Here is a 26,142-nt window from a genome sequence, read left to right as displayed (position 1 = left end):
AGTGTTTGACCGTTTACGTGAGGGTTTCATTCAAAGGTTATCGGACGCTTGTGTGTGTGGTCATGTGATTCCAACAATTGTCTACAAACATGGTCTCTTCTTGGTTTCCAATAAAGCAGTTGCACTCTTTCTGGTAAGCCGAGATGTTCTAAAGTCAACATCTGCAAAAGCGTCCAAGAATATTAGTATAGTTCTACGTCAAACAGCAAATTCCTGTGTTGTGGGCGGAGCTCTGATTGACGGAAGGTGTGGGATGTGTTTGTTGTATTTTGTCAAAGGTCATTTTTTGTTATATAAGACAGTGTAGTTACGTTGAAAGTTCCATAGAAAACTTGATTGACTGGATGGACAGAGACTTTTAAAGCCTAAGCTAAGAACTTTAGCTGAGAAAATCTGCTTCCTGTTTACACTGGCACACGTTGACCTGCCCAGTGAAACTAAATGGTTATGTTTTCATATTAGATTTAGTGTGGATGCAAAATAGTATTATGAAGTCTCACCTGGGTCCAAAGTTGTTTTTGGTATAGTAGTGGAGAAGAAGCTTAAGTGTAGCCTGTTATTGTTTTTCCATTATACAGTTCTAGCTCTGCTCGACTCTTCTCGGTTTAGTGTCAGTCGCGTTGTTTTCCATGATTTCATAGTTCCTCCTCAAGTCATCGTAGCACGGCTGCGTGAAACTGCCGTGCCTTGGTTTTCTACGTGAAACAAACACGCAAGCTAGTGACTTGTAAAGCAGTTTGTTTTGGGTGTAACTGAATCATTGAATCATTAGGATCAGTGGATTAAAAAGATTTGTTCACAGAATCGCGAACAAATCGGGATGTCACATTTTATGATGCAAAGCTTCTTGCGGTGAGGCTGAAAACAGCTGCTGCAGAAACGAGTTGCCTGACATATTGTCTGGTTATATATATATGTCTATGGATGTAAACAGCGTCGTTTCCTGCCAAAATGGCGCTTAGTTGCGTATTGTCAGCCACCAGAGCTCTATTGTTTGAGGGCGGGAACTGTGACATACAGTTGAGGCCAAAATTATTAGCCCCCCTTGTGAAATTAGACAAAACTCTTTATTTCTCTCTGGAAATGACCATTAACAACAACTGTTTGTATTGCATTTGTTTCCAAAATAGCAAAGACACAATGTCCATCAAGTTTGATGAGAATATTTTATCGATACACTGAATTGAAATAAGAAAGGGAAAAATTAGACGTCCAAAATTATTAGCCCCCTGGCCATTAATAGTCAATAGTGTACCCTTTCTGAGCCACAACTGACAACAACCTCTTAAAGTAGTTCTTCACTAGGTTGGCACAGGTCCTCTGAGGGATTTTGGCCCATTCTTCCATTGCAAATTGTTCCAGCTGGTCCAAATTGCGTGGTTTCCGAGCATGGACATTCACCTTGAGCACCCGCCACATATTCTCAATAGGATTGAGGTCTGGGCTCTGTGCAGGCCACTCCAGGACCTTGGTTTTGGTATCCTTCATGAACTGTCGAACATATTTTGATGTGTGCTTTGGGGCATTGTCTTGTTGGAAGACCCATTGACGACCTATGGATAGACTACGAGCAGATTTCTGCATATTATTCCTCAAAACTTCAACATCCTTTTCTTTTTTCATGATGCCATGCCCCCGAACAAGGCTCCCTGTGCCCAAGGCTGCAAAACAGCCCCACAGCATGATGCTCCCACCACCATGGGAACTGTGTTCTTTGGGTTGAAGGTCTCTCCCTTTCTTCGCCAAACTTACACCACATCCATGTGCCCAAAAGTTCCAGTTTAGTCTCATCAGACCAAAGCACAGACTTCCAAAACTCATCTTTACCTTTCAAATGTTCACGGGCAAACTTCAGTCTTGCTGTGATGTGCCGCTCTTTGAGTAAAGGGGTTCTTCTCGGATGATGGCCGTGAAGCCCATCACGATGAAGAGCCCTCACAACTGTGTTCCTTGAAACATCAACTCCAGAAGAGGCCAGGTCAGCAACAATCATCTTGGCAGATGTCCCGGGGTTCTTGCTGACATCTCTGATGATTTTCCAGAGTTTTTCTCTCCAGAGTTCTTGAAATATTGCGCTTACGACCACGCCTAGGTTTGTTTCTTACTGAATTTGTCTCCTTGTACTTGGCAATGATGCAACGTACAGCGGTTCTAGACACTATGAAACGCTTGGAAATGGCAGTAAAACCTTCCCCCTTCTCCTGAGCCTCCACTATCTTCTTTCTGAAATCAAAACTGATTTCCTTTGTCTTTGGCATGATGAGTAAAAGTAATCCCTCTCAATGTGCACATGTGCCCTGTTCCTTGGATTCCTTTTATGCTGATTTAATGCTCAGGTGTTGTCAGAAAGCCAATTGACTGCACAGGTGTGGTTTGAAAACTGATTGGTTAATTAGGTTTGTTTGGAAAATAAAAATTCATACGGGGCTAATATTTTTGACCACCCCATTTTTCACTATATTTGATATAAAGCAAGCCAAAAGATGTATTTTATATCCAAAATGTACCAAAAGCTACCAAATGGCACTGGTGAATGTTTGATTATATCAAGTTTTATCAACACTGCAAACATTGGGAAGAATTTTAGGAAAATGTTCCATAATTCCTGGGGGGCTAATAATTTTGGCCTCAACTGTATGTGCGGAGAGTCCAGACCAGCTTGAGTCCAGCTCTGGTCCTACTCGGAGCTCAAGTCCAAATCACGTTACCTTATTCCGAATTGAAATTCAATTTCGTACTATATCAGTCGGACTAACATGTTTACGTGAGGTGGAGGTTAGAGGTGGCCGATATTTTTCAGCAGTGGTGTCGCTAAGTACACCAGACATAGATTTTAGACGCATATTTTCAGGATTTTTAAGTCTTTATAACTGATCTACAGTTTGGCATTGCTCGCTTAGATTCTTGTGTCGGACGTCGCGCTCATGACTCTTCCAGTGATGACAATCAGTGGCCGGCAGTCTGTTGACGTCTCATGAAGCTGATACTCAGAAAAAAGCACCAGGTACCAGATTCTGTCACTGATGGAAAAACAAAATAAAACGGGTCGAGTTGAGTCTTGTGTAATGGAAAAGCTCCAATTGTAATTTTCAGAAACAGAACTTTGTAGAACAGATGGTAACTTTTCTTGGGTGAACAGTGAGCGGGAGAGTCGGGCATTTTCTTGTCATAAATAACTCCCTCTGCGAGCTTAAAGTTTAATTGGTGCGGCTGGAATTATGTGGCCCATTAAGGGGAAGTTGGACGATTTACATTCTCGGTGGGGATGGAAGTATAGAACCCTTTGTCAAAGTGACGGGATCCATTTCAGCCAAACGACTTCAAATTAATGGTGGCCATTTTGAGGAAACTGGGGGAGGGGGTTCATTTCAGGGTGACGGCGTCGTGGGACGAAGCATTGTTTTTACGATGGACTTCATTAGTGTGGTGGTTTGTTTCATTTTGGGGAATCAGTCGAGTAAACTCACCATCAACCTGTTGCCCCCACACACAAAAAAAATGAGTAAAATGTGTAATTTTTCGAAGGCCGAATGAGGCTGAAATGTAAAGGAAGCCAGTTTGACATGTAGTCTTTGCATCGTCCCTGCCCTTGTCTCTCTCTCTCTCTACACTCCTGTCTCTTTCTGGCTCTCTTGCATCTCCTGTAGTGCATTGTGCTAGTCGTACTTCAGCTCCTCTTGACAGAACTGCATTGCAACCCTCTTCCATCTTATAGTGCATCGCCTCTCCTCTCCCGCCCGCTGCAGTATGGCAGTAGATTGTTCCTCCACAGACTCATGCATCCCTCCTTCCTTGCTATTGCCTTTTTAAAGTATGTTGCCCTCCCTCTTCCTCCTCCTCTTCCTCCTCCTCCTCCCTCAGTCGACCCCACTGCCACACACTCTCCCCCCCGCTGAGCGTTGGCAGCAGTGCGACACCTTAGACAACCGAGCCTTGCTGTCTTGCTCCGCTCTCCTTGATTAAGACAAAAGCGGTTGTTTTCCTTAACGAGGACAAACAACGTAGAGTTGGTCATGAACGTGTTGTTAGAGTATTGCTGTGTTTAATTCTGATCTTTTGTTTTATTAGACCCCAAAGGCTCCAAAAATGAAGCTACTCACAAGAAAGGTACTCTCCTGAACTTCTGTTTCTTTTGTTTTTCTTCCTCTTGTTCCTTCTATTCTTCTCTTCCCTGACCATGGTTTTTTCTGTTTAACTCATGCAATGATGAGGCATTTTCCAATGGTTGGTAGGAACATTCCGGGAAATGCTCATTTTGTGCAAATATAAGAGATGATGATGATGGTGATGATGATGATGATGTGTTCCTGTAGTATTTTAATTACGTTTCACAGTTAACAGTTAATTTTACCGTTAATACATTATTAACCTGTGTTTTACTGTAAAACTGTTAAATAAGGTCTTTACCCGCAGGAAATAATGATGTTTTGTCAAATGTTGGCTTGTGTAGAAGCTTAAATCATCTCTAAATTACTCGCTGGTCACACAAATATGCATTTATGCTGTAAAATTCAGCGAATAACTGCTGTACAGAGAGAATAGTGGCAACAGAAGGCAGAATTCTTCATTGTTAAGTTACAAAACCTGCATTTGATGCCAAATAGAGGTTCAGTAATAGTTTAATAGTAATTAGTTTATCAGTTTAAGTGCTTTTTTATTGTATCGTATCGTTGGTTTGGCTACAGTATGAAAAGAGCAGCTTTGAGTTATGCACAAAAATTCAGATTTGCTGTGCAGGAAATGTACAAACATACATGTAGGTCAGCAGAAATGTGACGATATGGTGTTGTTTTTCATATTACATATAATATATTACAAGTATAGGTCAGAATATGATGTAATGTAGCAGTAGAGTATCACATAATACATTATAGAGCAGTGAAAATTAAATTAAGTTAGGTTTTTGTGAAATTAAATGTAAAAAAGCAATATTACAGTATATTACAGTCTACAGTGAGTACAGTAGAGCACAGTCGGTGACAAAATACGTTGGTAAACACTCGTCTCGGTTTGTTCTCCGCTGATCCGTGTCAAAGAATCTCTCTCAGCCCATTTGGCTCGTTAGCCTAACATGCTAACGCTCGTAGCACAGCAGGCCCTTTACACAGTGGCTCCTGTCACTCGTGACTAATGTGTGCGTGGCCCTAATTTGCATGCACAGAGTGGAGACCAAGGCGGAAACACACACACATACAACCTACACAAACACACACACATATAGTTTTCCTGATAATTACAGTGAGGGACGATGATGCACCGGTCGAATCGTTTTCAGGAGACACTGACAGACGGAGACGATAACGCAGGTCAGGTAATCTTATTTAAAGACTTCGTACAAATCATTGAGGAGACGCCAGCTCCGTAAACGCTAACTCAAACCTTAACACCTTCTGCCGAGACCAGGTTTGAGAGTAAGGACTGGGTCAAACTTTAAATATTTTCAGTTCTGTTGAGGTTCCTCGTCAGTCTAGTGTTCCACACGTCAACACAAAGTCACGTTCCATTTCAGATAGCAGTGATTTCTCACCAGGAAATCCCCCATTTATGAGCGCCAAAAACTTCCCTTTATAAGCTAAAGAAAATGTCAACGGTTACTGTCTTCTACTTTGTTTTTTACTAAAACAAACTCAAACTGTGTGTGCCCACGTACGTCCACGTTGGGTTAACGACATTTACGCTATGCAGACGCTAGTGGACGTCTGCTGACACGCGGCTATAAGGGCTAAGTTAAGCTGTGGACACACTACACAACTTTCACAGTCGTAGCCGATTTTGAAAAGACAGAAAAGTTTATTTTTTGATAAGGGATCGCAGACGACATGATTTGTCAAATCAACTGAAGCCAACTGAAAGCATTTAAACTGTCATGAGAGCCTAAATGGTAACGAGAGCAACATTTTTAAGGGTAAACAAACGTCACCATCGTTGTTTTCATATTGCCGCTACTTCTGACGTCTTCGTCTTCTGACGCTATTTCCCGTGTTCCATCTGCTCCTTTTCATTGGCTGTTTGCAGTTCAGTCAGTTATCAGTAAACGCTACCCGATTGCATCTAGAGTCGACTCAAAAAACTCAAACTCAAGTGTTTGATCAACTGCCACTGAGTCAACTAGCCATACCGACAATGTGCTGACGATGTAGACTCTGCCCAACTGTGAATTGTGGGTAAATTGGGGCAGCTTTAGGCTAACCTTTTCCCTTTTAAACCAATAACTTTTAGGGATAGACATCAAACAGAGAGGTAGTTACGAGATTTTTCCCAAATTAATTGAATCCAAACAAACTAATGTCACTGTCGTCAAGCTAACAGCGGTTATTAACATTGCTAACAACGTCAAAATGTGTATGTACGTATGTGTATGTACTTTTTGACAGGTTTAGCTTGAATCACAGAACATTTTGAGGGGCTGTCCCAATTCATAGGGGGCAAAATTTTAACCACTATCCCTTTAAACTCGGGGGAAAGCTAAGGGGTAGAAATAAGTAATGGGATTGGGCCGTTGACTCGGGTCGTCATGGTGTCTTAACACGAGTCAGACAAAAATGAAGTAGAGCGTCGTGCAGAGGATGATCCTTTTGTGTCTGATTACTCCGGCTGACTTCTGCCATTGAGAGAGCGACAAACTAAAGACCCCAATTACCTCCAGAGCGCTTATTGTCAGCTTCACAGGAGACGGCGTCTCATATTAGCGAGGCGGCAGCTCGTCTGCCTTCAGGCAGCTGCGACGCATAACTTAGCCCAGGAGACGGAGGGGAAAGAAAAGAATTAAAAAGCTAATAAAAAAATATAATTTCCCATTTTAATGTTCAAATAGAGAGCAGAGAACTACAGTCGTGGAGGTTGGGAGATGTTAAAAAGGATGCTAATGTCAAACTTAAGCTCATAATATAATATTTGCAGTAATGACTTGAGGCATTATCAGGAAAAGAGACAGGAATACAAATGTGTGCAATTACTGCGACTCCATTTTCATAGTGATTTGCTTTGGTTTGCTGGTTTTAATTAAAAGTATGTTCAGATTTTTTAAACTGATTCACGTGATTAACTTGTGAGAAACTACACACTGCTACACAAAAACAGTCAAGGATTTTTTTTTATATTAAAGTATATTTATTTCACATAATTAGTGCCAACGAGAAAAAGCTGCTACTTTTGCTTGTGCTAACTAAAAGGCTAATTAGCAACAGCTAGTGCTTTAGACTATATCAACCTCATGCAAAACACATCCGTTTAGTTCATATTAGGCTTAAAAAAAATGTCACAAGAACACTGTTGCTAGGTAACAGCAGTTAGGGGAAGTTGGGAAACTTTTCTTAGGACAAAAATTGTAACATATGAAGTTAATATCATGGGCTGCATCCTCGACAGCACCAATATAAACATAACTCGTGATCGTAACACCAAATATATGGCTAGCTACTTCATCTTACAGTGAAACAGTCTGCTGAAACAGTGGCTGCTGGAAACTGTAGTTCTGGAATAATAACAGAGACTGTGTATTTGACTTTTCTTGGCAATTTTACAATTCAGTAATTGTCGCGACATCCCAAATTAGCCAACAACTTTCCAGTGTGTTTCCCACTTGTAGTAATATTTCATCTACTATGTCTAATTTAGCTAATTTAGCTCAATTTTTATTGTATTGTAACGTAAAACTGTAAAAATGTTCCAGTTGAGTAGTTTGGAAAAAAACAATGGCTGAAAACATATCAGGGATTAGCCGCTGTTAGCAATATCAGTTGCTAATAACGAAAATTAATAGTAAAAGCAGCCGTTTAGTGGTGAAAGTCATTGCTGAATGGAATTCTAAGTTCTGACTACAAATAGGGAGGGGAGAGGGGGATATGCTAATGGGAGCAACAGACAGGAAAGATACCCGCAAATGACAACATAGCGCTGCAATAAATAACACTGCAGACTTTCATGGTTTCATGATTTCACATGAATCCTCCATTGTCTTTCCATTTCTTTCTTCGTCTTAAACCTCAAATTATAATTCTTACGTTCATTAAGACAGTTTACGACAGTAGCGCGCAGAGCTAACTGGCTTTATGACAACTTAGTTTGATGGAATTTTGACGAGAAAAGAGAGCACAGCATAGTGGAGGAGACATGAGGGAAAAAGAAAGATTGGGTTAATATGAATGGAGGAGAGGACGGATATGTCACAGGCAAGAGCGGGGGATGACGAAAGGGACGGTAAATTCTACCAAAGAAAATTAAGGAACAAGAAAATTCAATTCCGTGTGCGGGGATCGAAAGAAAACAAACTCAATTTAAGGTTGGAAAAGAAGGTGGATGACAGGACATCAAAGCCAGGATGAGGAAAGACGGAATTAAAAAGGGAAAGGAAAGGGAGCGAGGAAACCACAAGAGCAGGAGGCCTGGAGCAAAGTGCGTAGAGAGAGGAGATAAAGAAGGGAACAAGGACGCACGGATATGAAGAAGGAAGTATGAGAGAGGAGATTTCTCCTCCCGTCAGCAGGTCAGCATCCTGAAGCCTCAGCCTCAGCCGCTCTTCCCCGATTAGCGGCTTAAAATCCGCTCCTCCCCCTCTTGTCGAGCGTTTGGCGCGTAAGTCACCTCCTCGCCACCGGCGCTTTATGCAGATTAATGTAAGGCCGAGGGATATTTGTCTGCTAACAGACTCTCGGGAGGGCTCGCCTTCTCCTTTTCCCCCGCCCTACGGCGTGGCGCGGGACGCCTGAGGATTCAATCTGTCTCTGTAGATTTACGCTTATCCAGGTGCCTGGTTTCATGGAGGGCGGCTTTGTAATATGATTGCTCAGTGCTTTAGAGAGGTGACACTTTAATGTGACGACTGCAGGTTGGAGCATATTGCGGTTATGTTACTTTTTTTATTGAGAGCAAGGGGGGGGGAAGAAATTGCCGCTATGTAGATTTATGCTTATCCAAGTGGCCTGTCTGGTGGAGAACACCTTTATAATGTGATTGCACTGTGCTGCAGAAAGCTAACGCTGCAGAATGATTACTGCAGGCCGGAGCACACGGTGTGTTTTTTTTAGTGAATGTAAAGCTCAATATCCTCCTCCCCGCGTAGATTAATTCTCATCCAAGTGGCCTATTTTAAATGGTATAATGTGGCTGCGCGGTGCTTCGGAGAGGAAACACTCGCAGGGTTCTTCCCCTTTATTCCAGAAAATCCTCAGAGTCGCATAACAACAACAACACCATTCTGATTGATTTCCTACCAAACGCCTCCATAGTTACACCCTGGATATCATTTACGACTACATTTTTATATTCATTTGGGGGAAAAAAGGTCTTTAAGCTCCAGCCTCTCAGAATTGAAGTATTGTTTATCCTTAGTCCTCATTAATTTGTTTTTTCATGCCAGTTTTTATTAACTAAAACAATACAAAAAAAAAACCCTACTTAATTAGGAACCTCGAGACTGCGCTGAAATCAAAAACAAAGGGAGAAGCACAAAGTTAGCATTTCTGAATTTGGCAAAGTCACACCATCATTTCTGCTCTCTGGCCGTTCATCACGATCAAGGTTCTCGTTTTAGTTTTAAAGAGCAGTTTGACACAGAGTCTGTCAGAGCACCTCTAACGTCTCACAAACCGAAAGTCCTGATGTATCATAAAATATTGGTTATTTCAAGAGAGGGGGGAGAATAATTGTCAATTGTAGGAGGAAAAAGTAGCAGAAGGTCAGAAAAGTCCTTGTAATCACACAGTTCCACGTCTTTCCAAACAGATTAGCTGTGGTTCCAGTTCTTGATTCTTGGGGGAACTCTGGACTTGTACTAGTTCTTGGTTCTTGAACTGGTTCCACTGAGAACTGTTGGTTCCTTGGTGCTTCCCAGTGTTTCCTATCATTTTCATCAGGACCATTTATTGCATTCCAGGAAATGTGTTGTGAACATTTTCCAGTTTTGGGGGTGATGTCTCCTCCCTCTGTGTGTCAGTCAGATTTTAGGTTTTGGAAAATATTTTTAGTTTTGTTTGTTTTCGTCTTTTCGACTCGTGACTGGTCTTACAGCAGGGGATGACTACGCCCCCTGGTGGTCAAAACATGTCAAGGTAATCCAAAAAACCTTATTTTTCTGTCAGTGATATTACAGAGAAGAGTATGAAAGTAGGAATCTTTTTGGACTGACTCATCTGTCGTACCCGTTCAGGGGAAACATGGGGGTTAAGTGTCTTCCTCACGGACACATCGGCATGTAGATAAGTAGGAGTTGAAGACATAACCTTCAAGTTGAAAGACCATCACCCTGTACACATTAGTAGAAAGATTTTGTTGTAATGGTCCCCCGTACGTGACGTATTCTGTGATCTGCGATCCGCGTCATCAGCTCGATTTTGGGTTGGGAAGCTACGTGGAGCTGGCACGGTTGGATGTGTCTTTGGTTTGTAAATAAATAAAATAAATGTAAATGAATGTAAAGGTAAATTTGGACGATTTATAGATGCTTTTTATAGTTTTTATATTTTTTTACGAATCCTTTTTCAATTCACGTCTGGGGACAGAAAGAAGAAAGTTTTTTGAAAATGAATTAACCGCTTTATCTGTTCACTTGTAGGAGGGAACGTACAGTTTATATTATCCCTGCTGTGTTTGAAGGATAAGTTGAGGGGGTGGTGTGTGTGTGTGTGTGTGTGCATTCATCCACTAATCTCATATCTACCTTCCTCTCAAGATGATTAAAAGCATCGGAGCTAACAGCGGAGCATCATCACGACACAACCTTAAATCACACACTGATTTATTGTGTAGATGACTTATCTCTCTCTCACACACACACGCACACACACACACAATGCTAATAACCAGCAGAAAGTACACACATACATTAATGGTTGCATGCATAAAAACACACAAATACTCCTGTATTTAATTCTTACATGTCACACACACACACACACACACACATGGCCACCTCTCAGTAATCCAGTGGACTAAAGCTCCCGTCCCCTCGTCTGTGTCACCGCCGCGGACCTTCTATTGATTTGTGCTCCTCTAAAGTCAGCGGCTGTCAGACTGTCATGTCCACCCGTCATTCAAAACCCCGGCCTGGAAAAACCTGGAAGGCCCTGAGACGCTGATTTACAGTTCCCCACTGACTCCAGGTCAGCGTGTGCTCTTAATTAGAGAGAAACGTCATTTACTTAAAGAAGAAAACACAGCGCAAAACCTGAAGATTTGTGTGTTGTAGTAGCATTGTCCTTTAATATTTCAGAGTGTATGTGCAGGGGTGAAAGGTCACTGCTGTGTGACCTTCATTTGTTTCTTTAGGGCAGGTTTTAATTAAATTATTAATTTCTCATCTGCATTTATATAAATATTCATTATTTATAAAACATTAGAACTACATGTGTTTACATATGTATATGGATGGATGGACAGAAAGTCAGATGGATAGAGAGATGGGTTAAATGAAGACATGATGGATGTATAGTTAGATTATTAGCCTGAAATGTACATAGCTAGCAAGATAATATAAGATAAGATGGATAGATAGATAGATAGATAGATAGATAGATAGATAGATAGATAGATAGATAGATAGATCTATTGTCATATGGAGAAACTGAACATGCTCCCGGGCACAAATGTCAATTTTGAGTAAATATGCACAGACAAATAAACACACACACACACACACACACACACATGCCTCAGGTGATTTCCTGACCAGGCTGCCTGCATCCATCCATCCATCCATCTCTCCATCTCCTCCTCCGCCTCTTCTTATTCTTCCACTTTGAATGTTTCAAATAATGAAACTCAAACTCCCTGTGGCAGAAAGACAGAATACAAATGAGACGAGGAAAGAGAATAAGGAGGGGAAAAAAACTCTATAAGAGAAGAAGAAAAGGATTCATGGAAAAAAGAGAGAGTGTGTGTGTGTGTGTTACGGAAGAGGAGTGAAACATGTCATAATGGCATTTCTCCTCCTTCGCTCGGGAGGAAAATTAAGTTTTTTCCCTAAAGTTCACTTCCATGGAAGAGGCGATGATGGATGGCTGAATGTGTCGGCAGGAGAAACCACCATCCCTCATCGCACCACTCCAATTAAAATGTGACAGGAAGTGTTTTCCTTTTTTTTTCCCCCCTCCCTCCGCTGCTGATCAACCACACTGTTTACTCCCCTGGTTTAAAGCGGAGAGGCTTCTCTGTTCTGTGGAGGGAGAGGCCGGGTGGACTCTCTTACACGTGGGAGAGTAATGAGAGCTGTCGCTGGAAATGAAGAGGGATGGAGAGCTGTGGCATCTGCATGGGAATGAACGAGACGACGACGCAGGCAGGTTTTCTGTGGTCGCTGTGGAGGAAGCCGGCGATCGAAAAAGAGACGAGGAGGGAAAAAACCCACGCCGTGTTTCAGTGTTGTCAGGAGATGGACACTGCTCTAATGTCTCGCTGCCTCCCAGCATGTTTGTCTTCTCCTCTGTTGTCTTGTCTGGATGTAACGGAGGAGAAGGACTGAATAAAAGAGCCAGATTTTAGCCACTTACTAAAATCCACGTCAGATTAAGTCTAATATATCTAAGGAATAAGTTAGATGCTTGGTCTTGGTGTTGAAAAGGACTTTTCTGACTAATACCGTGTACTGTGTACTCGCCCACATTAAACCCCATAGAGAAAATTGGTGATTGGTGAAACAGGAGCTGCTGGTCTTCTGCTGTGTCACTGAGGTTAATGTGAACGAAGGGTTTCAAACACCTACGTCACAAAATAACACATGTGAGTTCATGACGGAGGCAGCGGTGGATCAACAACTGAGGTCTTGAAATCACTGTTTTATTCTATGGGATTTGGTGCAGGAGAGTGACTGGGTTCACTAAATGGTACAATGGTACATTTTCCGGTCATAAAAGTCTATTTAACAGTGAGATAAAGTGGTAAATACGTCATAAAGTAAGATGAAAAGATTGTATTCTGCTTTGCAATTAATAGTACTCGTAATAATATAATTGTTCCATTATGGAGATGAAACAGCTGAGCTTGCAGTCTTGAGTAACTACTGATACCTTTATTGGCTTAATATAGTAGTTTTACCTATTTGGTTTTGAGCTACTAAGCTGTTAACACACCATGTTTTGGGATTTTGGATCATATTAGATTTAACCAATATCCAATCCAGTGATTTTGAGCTTTTTATCATCTAATGACTATCCATGCCTTACAGCAGTACTGGACCCAACGTTGACCTGATTTACTGTATAAAAAGTGGATCCAAACCAGTGTAAGTCCTGGGTTGGGTCCAAGGATTCAGGTGGACCTGGGGAAAAACCTCTAGATCCTCTACTCGTCCCTCTTCCTTAGCGCCTCCCCTGCTCATCTTTCAAACTCTTTGTCCCCAAAGACGTTGAGGTCCAGAGTCTCTTTTACGACTTTTAGCAAAAGTTCCCGAGTTCCTCCCGAGTCTGAAGCTCCCGGCGTTTGATAAAAATGTTCATTAATTTCACAGTTTCACCATTTGAGTCGGGAAGAGATTTACGACACCCTAATGTGTTCACCTCGCGCCAGCATTACTCTCACTGCTGATGTTTATTCATGAAGAGTAAGAACCAAAAAAAAGAAAATCATCACCTCCTCAGCTGTCGCATCGTGACATAATGGGTAAAAAAGGAGACGAAGGAAAAACTCTCTGTCTTTCTTTTAAACTTTCTTTTCCACCAGATTCCTGCCCCTGAAATGATTCAGGGGCTCCTCGATGTCCGTGAGCATGTGTGTGTGAGGAAAATATATTAGTTCAATAAAAGAGTAGAGCGGCTCCCCCTCGCCCACATACCCTACAGACGCCGCCCTATAAATATTTAATGTCTCACAGCCATTGTCGTACTTTTTCCGCTGACGGCAGCTCAATGAAAAACAGGCGATTCTGCGTAATTCAGAGCGTTCCTCATCTAATTTGTAGCCTGTGACTCGTCCTCGTCTCCATGCCGTTTGTCGCCGTGAATAACTTTGGTTTCCTTGATGTGAAGCGTGGAGCAAATTGGACATCGGGAGAAGAGAGAGTTACATATACGAGTGCTTTACAACCCCCCTAAGGCCCGATAATGGTACGTTCCCCGCCGTCTTTACCACTATACTGTTTTCCGTCTCGGTAAACCACAAGGTGCGCTTGATTTATGCTGAACCATTAGTTCCACTTGGTCGTGCTGGTACGCCGCAGTGGGGTGATGCTAGTAATGAGGACGTCAGCGGGGAAAGGCTGATGGCCTGAGCGGTTAATTGGTGCCTGTTAATGCCGCGGTGGCCGCGTGGGTTAAGACGAGTCCCCGCAGGCCGATCTGTCGGCTACAATCGTCGGATAAATACATCTTAGTGTTGTCCGAGGGACGGTCGAGCCTCGTTTTCACATAATTAGAGCAGGAGACGTTCGTCTGTGTAGCACCATTAGCAAAGAGCACAACATCAGTATTGACTCTAAACAAGGGAAGAAGTAAAGTAAGTAAAGTGAGAGATAAGTTAAGGAACGTCTGTCTTTCATCGTATAACTGTCCAACGGTTCACGTGACAGGCTTCAAACTTGGCAGGTGACTTACGAAGAGTACCCGCGTGTGCAGTGCCGACTTTAGTGGTGTTTGGATAAGAAATTCAAGAGATATGTTTATTTTGTGGAGTTTCAGTGAATGTGTAAGTTTACTTACTGACTTAAACACAGTAAGCAAGTGCAAAACAATATTGAAAAGTGTTAAAAAAGACACTTTTGCAAAGCTTTATACAAATTGTGTGATGTGAAACACTTTTTCAATTGTTGAGACAAAATTGTTACTTAAGAAAACAAATTTATAAAATTTGACCCACTTTCACAAATCCAGAAAACAAATCTGCTAAAGTTATGTAAAATTGTAATTTTCACAAAGTGTGAAGCAAATTTACAAAAATTGAGACAAATGTACGTATTAGAAAACAAAATTTGCACAACACAATTCCAAATCATGAAACCTGAAGTTGAAGTTGAAGTTGAAACCAACTTATAAAATGTTAAACACTTTTACAAATCCTGAAACAAATTTTCCAACATTTTAATTTTAGAAAATTTAAATTTTTACAAAATTTTAATCACTTTTACAAATCCTAAAAACAAATCTGATGAAGTCAATGTAATTCTACATTTTAACAAAGTGTGAAGCATATTTACAAACGATGAGACAAATTTAACTCAATGACATAAAAATTACATTTTAGAAAACAAATTTACAAAATATGAAACACATTAGCAAATCCTACAAACAAATTCACTGAAGTTGAGACAAATTTACAAAAGCTTAGACAAAATTTTAATTTTAGAATACAAAGCTACGTAATTTATCTACAAATTGTTCAAATTTTTTACAAAAGTTGAGAAAAAATTACATTTTAGAAAACAAACGTGTACATTTGTTGTCTAAAATGTAATCTTAATGTCCTTAAGGTAAATTTGTGTCAAGCTTTGTAAAAGTATTTAATCCTTTGGTTATATTGTTTTGCACTTACTGGCCACTGTCATACAAACTGATAAACATTATCAGATAAATCAAAGACCTTTATCCTTTTTTAAATGCACTTAAATGCAGCTCAGCACTGTTGATTCTTTATGAATGAACCGCGGCTGGATTTTAGCGTTCCCACCCGCCAACAACAACATCTGGCACTTTGACTTCCTGAGCTCGTGGGAACATAAATCTGCTCCTCAGACACGCACCGCCGGCTCAGCTTCCTGTCATCCCGAGCAGGAGGTGAACGGTGAAAGCTTCCGACGCCGCGGCGCACGTGTCCCATGAGCCGCTGCCGTTGTGTGCGAGGACCATTGTTTGTGTGAATGGATGTGGACAGATGGGGATCAAACCACCATCAGAAGGGAAGTGAGATGACATATCTGTGACATGTTTGCAGAACAGCGTCTTCTCTCTTTGAATCTGCTCGAACTCTACTCATAACCAAACAGAAAGTTTCATTGTTACTGTTACTGCGAGTGACATTATAGATAAAATATGTGTAGAAGAAGATTTAGAGTCTAAGTGAAGGTAGAAGAGGTCGACTAATCCCTTGTTTTAGCAGATTTACTGGCTCTAATAGGACATTTTAAAAACCTATCATGGTGACTTCACCTGATTTAGGTTGTTTACGCCACCATGTTGGCAGCTTTTGAACTTTAAATCCAGACCTGCAGTTTTATCTGTGAAAGTTCTCTGTCGTCAAGGTCACAGTCATATTCAGTAGTTAGCTGTAGGCAACTAAAGCTAACTACTGAGCATGACCTACAGTATTCTAACATCTTTCAAATTTCTCATAAAATTTCCCTCATTGTACTCAAGGGAACGCTCACACATCGCAATAAAACCATGTCAAATATAAGTTAATTAGCGGTGGAGTCTGTAACGACACTCAAGTTAGCATCCTGATTCACAGCTTCCTGGTCAGCAGTTAAGGGGAATCTTACAACAATCGCACCCCTAATTCTGTCAAGTAGAATAAAGGTTTTATTAATGTCAGTGTGTCATTAAAATACAGCAAGACTTAGTACATTTTAGTCCGAAGCACTTGAACATGAGTAAGAAGAGTAAAAAGTTCAAGTTTTTAGCAGATCAGTCAATGTTCATCTTAAAAATAAGCACACAGCCGAGTGGGAGCGGTGTGTTGCCCTGCAATCTGCTAAGAAGGATAACGATAGCCCCCAAACAAAACAGAGGCAGGTAACGTTAGGCGCTTGATTTGCACACAATACCCCGTATGAAACGAAAGGGACAAAGCGGAAACACATCACCGATGTGGTGGCGTTTCACATCGCCAAATATATGGTTCCCTACAGTAGAAACGGTTGGCTTCATCCACATGCTGAACGTGACTCCCGTTTTTTTTGTATTGTATCCAGAGATGATTATCAAGGACATATTTATCCAGATCAGACTAGTACGTGTGTGTGTGTGTGTGTGTGGTACACAGAGGTTTTGTGAAGCTCAGGTTTGTACAGTGAGCAGAAAATGCTGAGAGGCCGAGCCCACTTTGTTTGTTTCTTCCTGCTTTATTGCTGTTGTCACTTGTTTTTAATGAAAGTGGAATTCAGCAGAGGAACGGGGACTGTGTGTGTGTGTGTGTGTGTGTGTGTGTTCATTTTATTCCCTGGAATTAACTTTTCCCATTCACTTCAACTGAGCAGTTGCAATTCAGTGCAGTTTCATGATGTGTTTGGACTGCAACGAACAGTTATTTACTCAATCAATTTAGTGGTAGAAAATGTGCAATGCTAAAAAATCGAATTTGTGCATCAGTTAATCAATCAATCAATGGGCAGAACCTTCGTTAAATACAGAAAACTGAAAAAATGGAGAGCCTTCGTCAGGAATTACACTTTCCACGTCCACAAGTGTGCGCAACATAACATTTGGTGGCTATAGTAGATTAGCAGAGCCGTGTTTGTCAAGGCTAACTACATACCTAGATGTGCTAATTTTGCTAAAGGGATGGTGATGTGATGTCCGCCATTGTTGGACCGAGGAAAAAACATCATTAACGGGGAGGAACAACCTTGTCCGATGTCTCTGTTTGAGCTAAATAGTGATTTGATTGACTGACGCTCGGAAAGTTGAACTTTTCGCCCATTTAAATGGAATGGTTTGGAATGGTTGGAAGTGTTTGTGTCGACACCTCCACCATGTGTGTCCCAGCACGAACCGCTTCACCACCGTGCTGCCAAGCCAGAAATATAATTACTTCACATATAAACCTGCGACAGCTCACGACGACACGTATTTTGGACGTTTTGATTATGAAAATAATTCATTTAATTCAAGAGACAAGGACCTCACAGGTGCAGGGAAAAGGACATATTTGAGCGTGTGTCCACCAAGACAGTTAATGAGCTGTTTCTACATTCACCTGTCTTCCTCCTCTTCTTCCTGTCTTCTGTCAATTATTGGAAAGTTGTAAAGTAAACTGTCTTTATTGAGTGAACAGCGGCAGCAGCAGGAAAGAAGCAGAGAAGAAGAATAAAAAGAAGAAGACAGGTTTTAGGGAATTAGCTTCTCCTCGTCAGCTTTTTTTTTCTTCTTCCGTCAAACCATAGGAGGGACGTCATAAAAAAAAAAGACAAATGATGACATCCTCTCGCTCGCGCCTCTCCCGCCGAGCAGCACGAACACTTTGAAGCGGGGGATTTCGTAGGAAAGCGCGGCGTGGAGGAAGCGTGTCAGAGTTAAACCTGAAAGAGCCACTCAGCGTGAAAACAGTGTGATAATGTAAGATCCCGCTGGTTTGTTGATAAAGACTCCGGAGCAGACGACGAGACGTTTAAAAGCCTCTTCTCTCTGCGTCTGTGGAGACGTTAGACCAGAAAGCTTCTCAGTGAGAGCGAGTGTTTGTTGGGATTAAAAAAAGAAAGAGCAAATAAATTCAGTTTATTTTCGTGATGTTGTTACAGTTCTTCCACGGCAACAAGAGGAGGTGTGTATCTGCGACTGTGCGATACACCTAAACACCGGTTTATTAGGTACACTTGGATAAAACTAAAAATCCTACCGTCAGGAAGATTATAATGTTCTCACATGTGGAAACTGTTCAAAAGCAGTTTTATTTCAACTTGATACGACTTACAACTAAAACAGTAGCCTGAATAAGCTGCTACCTCCTTGACTTCTACTCTAGCGCCCTCTCCAACTCTCATTTTTAATGTTTATTTATTTATGTACATATACATCTGCTGTGTCATGAGTTTGAACAATATTATGTTAATGTCACGACAGAAGACACTAAATAATGAACACAAGTAAACACAAAAATATCAGTATCTATTATCGGTCCAGCCACGCGGGATATATATATTGACAAAAAAAAAAGAACGCCTCACTGGTCATTTTAAATGATTCTGCTTCAATATTGAACCAGTTAAACCAGAACTGTTTTATGGAAGTCCCTCTGGAGAATAATCGTCTTATTTGTGTTCCTGCATAATTTCCCCTCCGTTTCTTTTACCAGTTTTTCCCTTTGTGAGTGAAGGAACTGTTTTAGCTGCGTCTTTTAAAAGAATGTGCAGCTGGAGAAAAAATAGGGGGGGAAATGGAGACAAAGACTGACAAATTGTTAATTGGTGGAGGAGATAAATTATGTTTGTGAAGCTTTGGAAGTCTGAAGAGAGAAGTGCAGCAGGATCATTACTGTTGTCCCTCAAAGACGTTTGGCTGTTGTTCAAGAATCAATACTTTGAACTTGGTTCTTTTCCACTAGTTTACTCAGAAACAGAACAGAAACGTTGCTGATGTTGTGAAAAAGTAGTTCAAACGTCTCTGTTTCACCAGGTTTGCATTTATGGAAAGTGACGACAAACTACTTCAGTTCACGATAAATAAACTTAACAAGTTAAATGAGTTTAACTTTAGCTCACTAAATCATCTAACGTAAGTTTAGCTAACAACTATTCCGCTAAACTAGGGTTAGCTAAAATTTTATTGAGCTAACCTTAGTTTAGATACCTATTTATTTTGTTGAAAATTTAGCTAAACTAAAATTAGCTTACTTTTAGATTGTGTTTAGCTAACTTCAGTTTAAATGATCTAATGTAGGTTAAGCCAACAACACCTAAACTAGACTTGGCTAACTTTTTCTATTGATCTAATGTTTATTTATTGATATATTTATTTATTTTTGCTAACTTTAGTTTAGCTAAATATGCAGCTAAACTACAGTTATCTAAAATTGTATTCAGCTAACATAAGTTTAAAGTAACTAACTTTATTTCAGATATTTAGCTAGAAGAGTAGTAGTAGAGTTGACATTTTATGTAGCTAACATAATATTAAAGTAACTAACTATTTAGTTATCATAAAATAAGATAACTTTTTTAGTTCGGCTAGCTGTTCAGCTAAACTTAAATTTGCTAACTTTTTATTTAGCAAACTTTAATTTAAATTAACGTTAGCTAACTATTTTTGCTTAAATCAACTTATTTTTTGTTTTACACATTAAATCAACAGATACATTTTTTTTTATTCATTTTCATTGTGTTTTTATCCAAAGTGAATTTTCTTTTCTCCTCTGTCTAAAATATTTGAACTCAGAAATTCTCACTCTTTTTAAAATTGACAGGCCACAGTTTGCAGTTTAATTTCATCTGCAGCTAATGAGTGAACATCTTTACTACTTTGTCTGGCTTTTATCACAACGCGATGTGCGTAAATCAATCATTAATCAATCGTTTGGTCTAATTAGGGGCCGAATGTTGAAGTCACACGGAATTTAATGATTTTTGTTTTTCTTCTTCTTCCTCTGTCTTTCCTGGAGGAACTTCAACCCAATGATTCTTCTCTATGGATTAAGCCACAGTTTGTGTGTGTGTCTGTGTGAGTGTGTGCGATGATATCCGTCCCCTGTGGCCTGCAGCCGTCCTCACACAGTGACAGCGAGAGTAATTGGCCATCAAAATAATCCCTCATTCCCAGTTTGCCTCCAGCGAATAGAATTACATCCAGTTTAGCCGCAAACACTGAACACAAACTCTGTGATTGTGCGTTCCAGAGTGTGTGTCTGTGTGTGTTCATGTTCATGATCCGACCTCCTGATTTATTGCAAAAGCGACATAATCTGTAGCCAAGTATTATAATAAAGCATCTGTGCTGCACACAAGGCGACTGATGAGGATTAAAACTAATGGGATTAAAGGAATTTAGATGAAGTTTTGTGTCTTAATTGTTTCACAGACAAAAGCCTCATAATGAAGCCTTGTCTTCAGATTTTTTACACTTTCTCTGTGTTTGTCTCGTTGTCAAGGAGCTTTTCTGTGAAGCATTAGTAAAATGAATAAACATCATTTTAGTAATAGTGTGGGATCAGGATTATGTTCATTTTTTTTACCCAGAAGGAGTCGTTCCTGTCTACAGTTTTTGACGAAATCAATGTGAATTTTCTGTGATGGATACGTGACCACACAAGTACGTTCTCATGCAATGTTGGTAAGAATCCACATCATCCACATCACAATGGGCAAAACTGTAGATTACGGATTTAAACGTTCCATTGAACCAGATCACCAGCGTTTATCTCTGCGATATCTTCACAGATCAGGATGAATTTTGTTATGTTTATGTGAAATGGTGATAGCTATTAGTGGGTAGTAAGTTCTACAAAGATCCAGAGAGTTATTCTGGATCCAGTGGATGAAAATATAAATCATGCAGTGACTGATTTACTAATTTAGAGATGTCCAATAATTTAATTACAACTTATTTTGTATTAAAACATGGACATATAAATCTTAACTGAAAGTTTGGGGAAATTTAAGACATTTTTGGGGACCCAAAAAAATCGCCCACGACTCATCTGTGCGCCCCGACCCAGGCTTTGGGAACAAACAAACTAAACTGTAGTTTTCTTTAATTGCCTTTCTCAAAGAACAATGACCACGTGATGTCTGGGAAATGAAAATTCCAAGATCTCACAGGTAAAGACTGACTTTGACCAAGATCCCAAAGGACAATCACTTGTCCAGACAAAAGTGGACGCCATCAAGTTGTCCTCTTTAAGCTGTGTCAGCACATTCTGGTCCTTGAATTTGAGGGAATTAGTCCTGGAAAGTCATTGAATTTGGTGGCAAATTTGATGTGTGGGAACCCTCTGTATCTTGATATTACGATATCAAAATCCAAAGTCCATTTCTTGTCTTATGTCATGATATTGTTGTAATGATAATAATAATAATGATAACAGTAACAACAGCGGCTGAAAATCCCGACAGTGAAGTTTGTTTCAGGAGGAAAAAAATCGTTTCAACGTCTTCTTACAACTTTAGAAAAAGTGCAAACAAAAATCAATTCCACGTCCTCGCCGTCTGTCACTCAGACTCTGTGAACGTTAAAGAGTCGTTTCACAGAAACTCCTCACTTTGCCTCTTGTCTTCTCGCTGCGACTCAAGGTGAAAGTAAATAGAGTTCAGGCCTGTGTGTGTGTGTGTGTGCAGCTGCTCCATTGATTTGCTCTATTACCAGGTCGTACAAACACAAATGCGATTACTTTGGCAGCAGAAGTGGGTTCACGGCGGAGCGAGGGGTTTGGAGGACGGACACACTGACAGACAGCAGAGGCTCTGGCGTCTCTGTGGATGCGACGTTAGCTTTCACAGTGATTTTGTTCAACATTTCACTGTGTCAACGTCAAAGATCAAGCACATTCAGTTTGTATAAAAGAGCGTTTGACTGCGATCTGTGAACTCTTCTCCCACATAGATGAATCAAGAGTGGGTTTTATCAAACTTTATTTACTTTCACGTAAAAACAGAGTTATATGAAATAGAAAATGCAAAAGACAGCAAATTATCAATAAGAAACAACTTTAACGGTTGTTTTTAAAAATTGGAGGTAAGTATGGGTTTACTGACAATCCTGTAATAGTACACATCACAATATATATGTATTTCACTGCAACAGTGGAAGAAAAACAATATATTATGTTGTTTTAAGGAACCTCGAGGCTAAAGACACGTGAATGTTTTACCACATATTTGTGAAACGCTTAGTTTATTTGTTTGTTTGTCGTTTCGCTCTCACTGAAAACGTGGCTGCCACTTACTTCATAGACTATATAATATACGACGTCTTAATAACATGTTCACGTCTTTATCTCACTCAATGGAGTTTGGTGTGGCAGAGTTAAGTGTTTTCAAAGTGACACAAACTTTTTTGTCATAAAATGTTTTCCAATAGTGAGATAAAGCAGCACAAATATCGTAGCTTTCTGGAGGCAAGTGTCTACATAGCTCCTAACACAGGGGGGCGCTCACAGCACAGTTGGCACCACCAAAGGACGCGCGCTATCCGCTGAAGAAGGATATAAATGTGTATAAAAATGTATTCATCGTTTCTTCTTCATCTCGTTTTGTCTCCACCTGCAGGTCCGCCTGTGAACGTCACCTGCAACATTTTTATCAACAGTTTTGGGTCCATCGCAGAGACAACGATGGTAAGATCACGTTTTCTCACCGTGACTTTGTTTTAGAAGCGCTTCTCGCTGTTTTTCACGCGTCATTTTGTCCGTGTGTTGTCGACGTGGATGATCGCAGCTGTCACATTTCACCGCAGCTTCATTTCAGACATTTTCTCCTCTCTCCCCCCCACCCCCACCCTTGAAAAACACAATTAATTGAAACGACGGCGCCGCTGATATTCGCCACTTCCCCCGAAATTTCATTTTTATTTCCCTCTCAGAGATTAAGAGGCGTGTGCTCCGCCGAGCGTTGCGAGGTTTCGTGCGCCTCATTGAGCCTCCCTCTCATTTCCAGCGCTTCGTTTGAAAAGAGGCGGCATCACCAGTTCATCAGCGGCAAATTCATGCTCATTCATTACACAGAAAACCCATTAATGTGTCCATAAAACTGACCCATCAACCTTTTTCAAACGGCATCGCGAGCAGACACACTGAGCCACAGGGCGTGTGACAGCAGAGGTCACTGAGGTCACACAGTGTCAACTTTTCTGGCCTTGTGAGGATCAATAGTAGAGAAACCTGGTCCTAAAGAGGCAGAACCTCATGGTACGCTCCAGAAGTTGGAATTTCTGAGTTTCTTCAACAGGAAATTGGTCTTCTAACTCGGAAAGTTGGAGAAACCTCACCAACCCCAACCTGGGATTCCAGGAAATGAGTTGTTAGTCGTGGGAATGTTGCTACGCTGTTGGTGTGAGCAAATGTCCATGTAGATTGTTGTTATATATGATATTGCTAACAAAAGCTAACCAGGAGGATGATTTTTCCAACTGGAACGAAGGTCTTCTGCAATTCTGACTTCTGCTTTTCCGATGTAAATGGAACTCTGCATCACTTCTGAAAAACCGTGTGTGTCTTCTTGTATCTTTTACCTCTTTAGGACATGATTTGTCATAAACACTGACCTTGTCAGGCCCATTAGTCCTCATGGAGACCAAAACCTGGTCCCAGTAAGGCAGAACCTCATCGTACAGTCCAGTTGTAGTCGGATGTCACCGAGTTGTTTTATTTATTTCACAGTAAATCAGTCGTACACATAGTAATGTGTTGCTACGCTGTAGTTTACATTGTTGTTATATATTGTAATGCTAACAATAGCTAAGCAGGTTTTATGGTTGCGACTCACGGGTAACGTCGCTCCCAGTTCCGAGTTCTGATGTAAATGGAACGCAGCATCATTTCTGAGGAACTTTGTATTTGTTACCGTAGGACCTTTTTTCTGTCGTAAACACTCAACCTTGTCAGGACCAGTAGTCCTCATGGAGACCAAAACCTGGTCCTAATAAGGCAAAATATCATTTCTTAAAAGAACTGGTTTCAGTTCTTTTAAGAATTCTTTAAGAATCAGAACAGGAAATATTTGGCTTGTAGTTAGAGTTAGTCAGTAACTGGTTAAGGTTAGTGATAGAAGGCTTGTTTTTACAGTTGCAGAGGTGAGTTCTTTGATCCAGTGATGCTGTGAAGATTCTGTTCTGGACCTGGACTAGAGAGAATCTCTCCATTCTCCATACACACACACACACACACTGACGCTGCTGCTGTTGGGGCAGGAGCTCAGTGATAGATGGAGCTGGTAGAATGGCGCAGTGCTTGTTCAAGTCCCGGCGGTACATGACTTTATTTCTGTTTCTCCACACACACACACACACAGATTTGTGCAGCTATTCTTCTCAACCAAAGCTGTATCCCAAACATTAACCATAACCAGTTAACCCGAACCTAAACCTAACAACATTTAAATCTTAGTCCTAAACTTAACCTGTTCTTCAGAAATTAGGTTCTGCTTCATTAGGACCAGGTTTTGGTCTCCATGAGGACTACTGGTCCTGACAAGGTCAGTGTTTATGACAAAAATCCCATGTTCAGAAAATCCCCTGAAATCTTAGACATAATTGAAATCAAATTTGAAGATTCAGTATTTATTTATCTATTTTGTTTCTCACTAAGCTTCAGAAATGTCAGTGAGTTTGAAAAATAACAAGAATTTGTCTCTGTGTTTTGCCAAATTCCCAAACATCTGAGTTCCACTTCGGATTTCCGCAGTTTAAATTCAGTGTACGTCTCGTGTAAAAAGTGCTCCGTGCTCGTGTTTGTGAACGCGCGATTATCTCCGCTGTAAATCACGTCTCCCTGACTTTTCGCGGTGCCAGACTGCACTGACTGATGATCCTGACGCCTCCTCCCTTCTCTCCGTCGACACACACTCTCCTCATCATCTCAGGTTGTTTATCATATTCTCCGGCAGCAGGAGAAAAAAAGCGGCTCGCTCATGAAAGGTCAGGCTCGTTTGTTTCACGTGAAATATTCCGTCTAATAAACCGTGATAAACGGCGAACGGCTCCAGCTGAGACCGATCGCCGCCGCCGTCGCCTGACGGTATTTCGCACGTGTGCCGCTCTGAGAGTGTGAATGCCACCCGTCGGCGTGGCCCCGCCTCCCTCCCGCGAGTTAAACCTAATGACGGTTCCAGCCTCGCGTGAAGTGGCCCAGCTCCATATTCTGAGAATAATTGACAATTAGGGGGATGGAGGGCCGAGCTAAATGCCAAACCACGCTGCATCTGTGCAGCTGATTTATTCAGTCAGGATTGATTGAACTGCATATACAGAGCAAGTATGGAGCTCTGAGTGTGTGTGTGCGAGAGAAAGATTGTTCTGCTTTCATGTGTGGTTCTATGGCCGCTGTGGGGACACAAGGAAAAACTGATTTTAGCCATGAAACAAAAGACCTGATAAAATCTATATCAGCTGCAAAGTCTGCAACATAATCTTGCTGCTTTATCTCACGGTTACACTGAGGCCACGGCCACACAGATGCCACTTTGTCATTTTAAAAAGTTCCCCGTGAAGTCAGCATCGATTCAGGGGCGTCGGTGTGGACGGAGATATTTCCTGAAACGACTCAAAACACTTTAATACATACGCCAGGCCTGTAAGTGGCGCTGTATCAAAAATGGAGACGAAGAACAGTTAGCCTGAAGATGATAAAAAGTTGGCTAAATGTTTTCAAAAAAAGATAGCTAAACATTAGCCTGAAGATGATCTAAAGTCAGCTAAAGGTTAGCCTAAATATGATTAAGTGTTATTCATAAATAAATGTTGTTGTTACGTCCCATCATGTGGGGTTAAAGGTTAGGGAGGTCGGGCTAGGACGAAGTAGCGTATTTGCTGTCTGCACAGGAGCGTGAGGCCGGTTCAGGTCCCCTAAAACGCAGTT

At 41.0% G+C, this 26,142-nt stretch overlaps 1 protein-coding gene across 5 annotated transcripts in view; it reads left to right on the top strand.

The window, feature by feature from the left end:
- The window catches only part of glra1 (glycine receptor, alpha 1), a 95,036-nt gene that overhangs the window by 35,343 nt on the left and 33,551 nt on the right, over positions 1-26,142 (top strand). For 3 of the 5 annotated variants that reach the window (XM_044040499.1, XM_044040500.1, XM_044040498.1), the window contains 2 exons: positions 4,069-4,107; positions 22,838-22,905. In XM_044040499.1, coding sequence (XP_043896434.1) covers positions 4,069-4,107; positions 22,838-22,905 — 107 coding nt within the window. The remainder of the gene's footprint in view (positions 1-4,068; positions 4,108-22,837; positions 22,906-26,142) is intronic. The other 2 variants (XM_044040503.1, XM_044040502.1) reach the window with 1 other exon arrangement.

Source organism: Solea senegalensis, linkage group LG12 (genome assembly GCF_019176455.1).
Source record: "Solea senegalensis isolate Sse05_10M linkage group LG12, IFAPA_SoseM_1, whole genome shotgun sequence".
Taxonomy (NCBI): Eukaryota; Metazoa; Chordata; class Actinopteri; order Pleuronectiformes; family Soleidae; genus Solea; species Solea senegalensis.
This window is presented reverse-complemented; position numbering and strand designations above follow the sequence as displayed.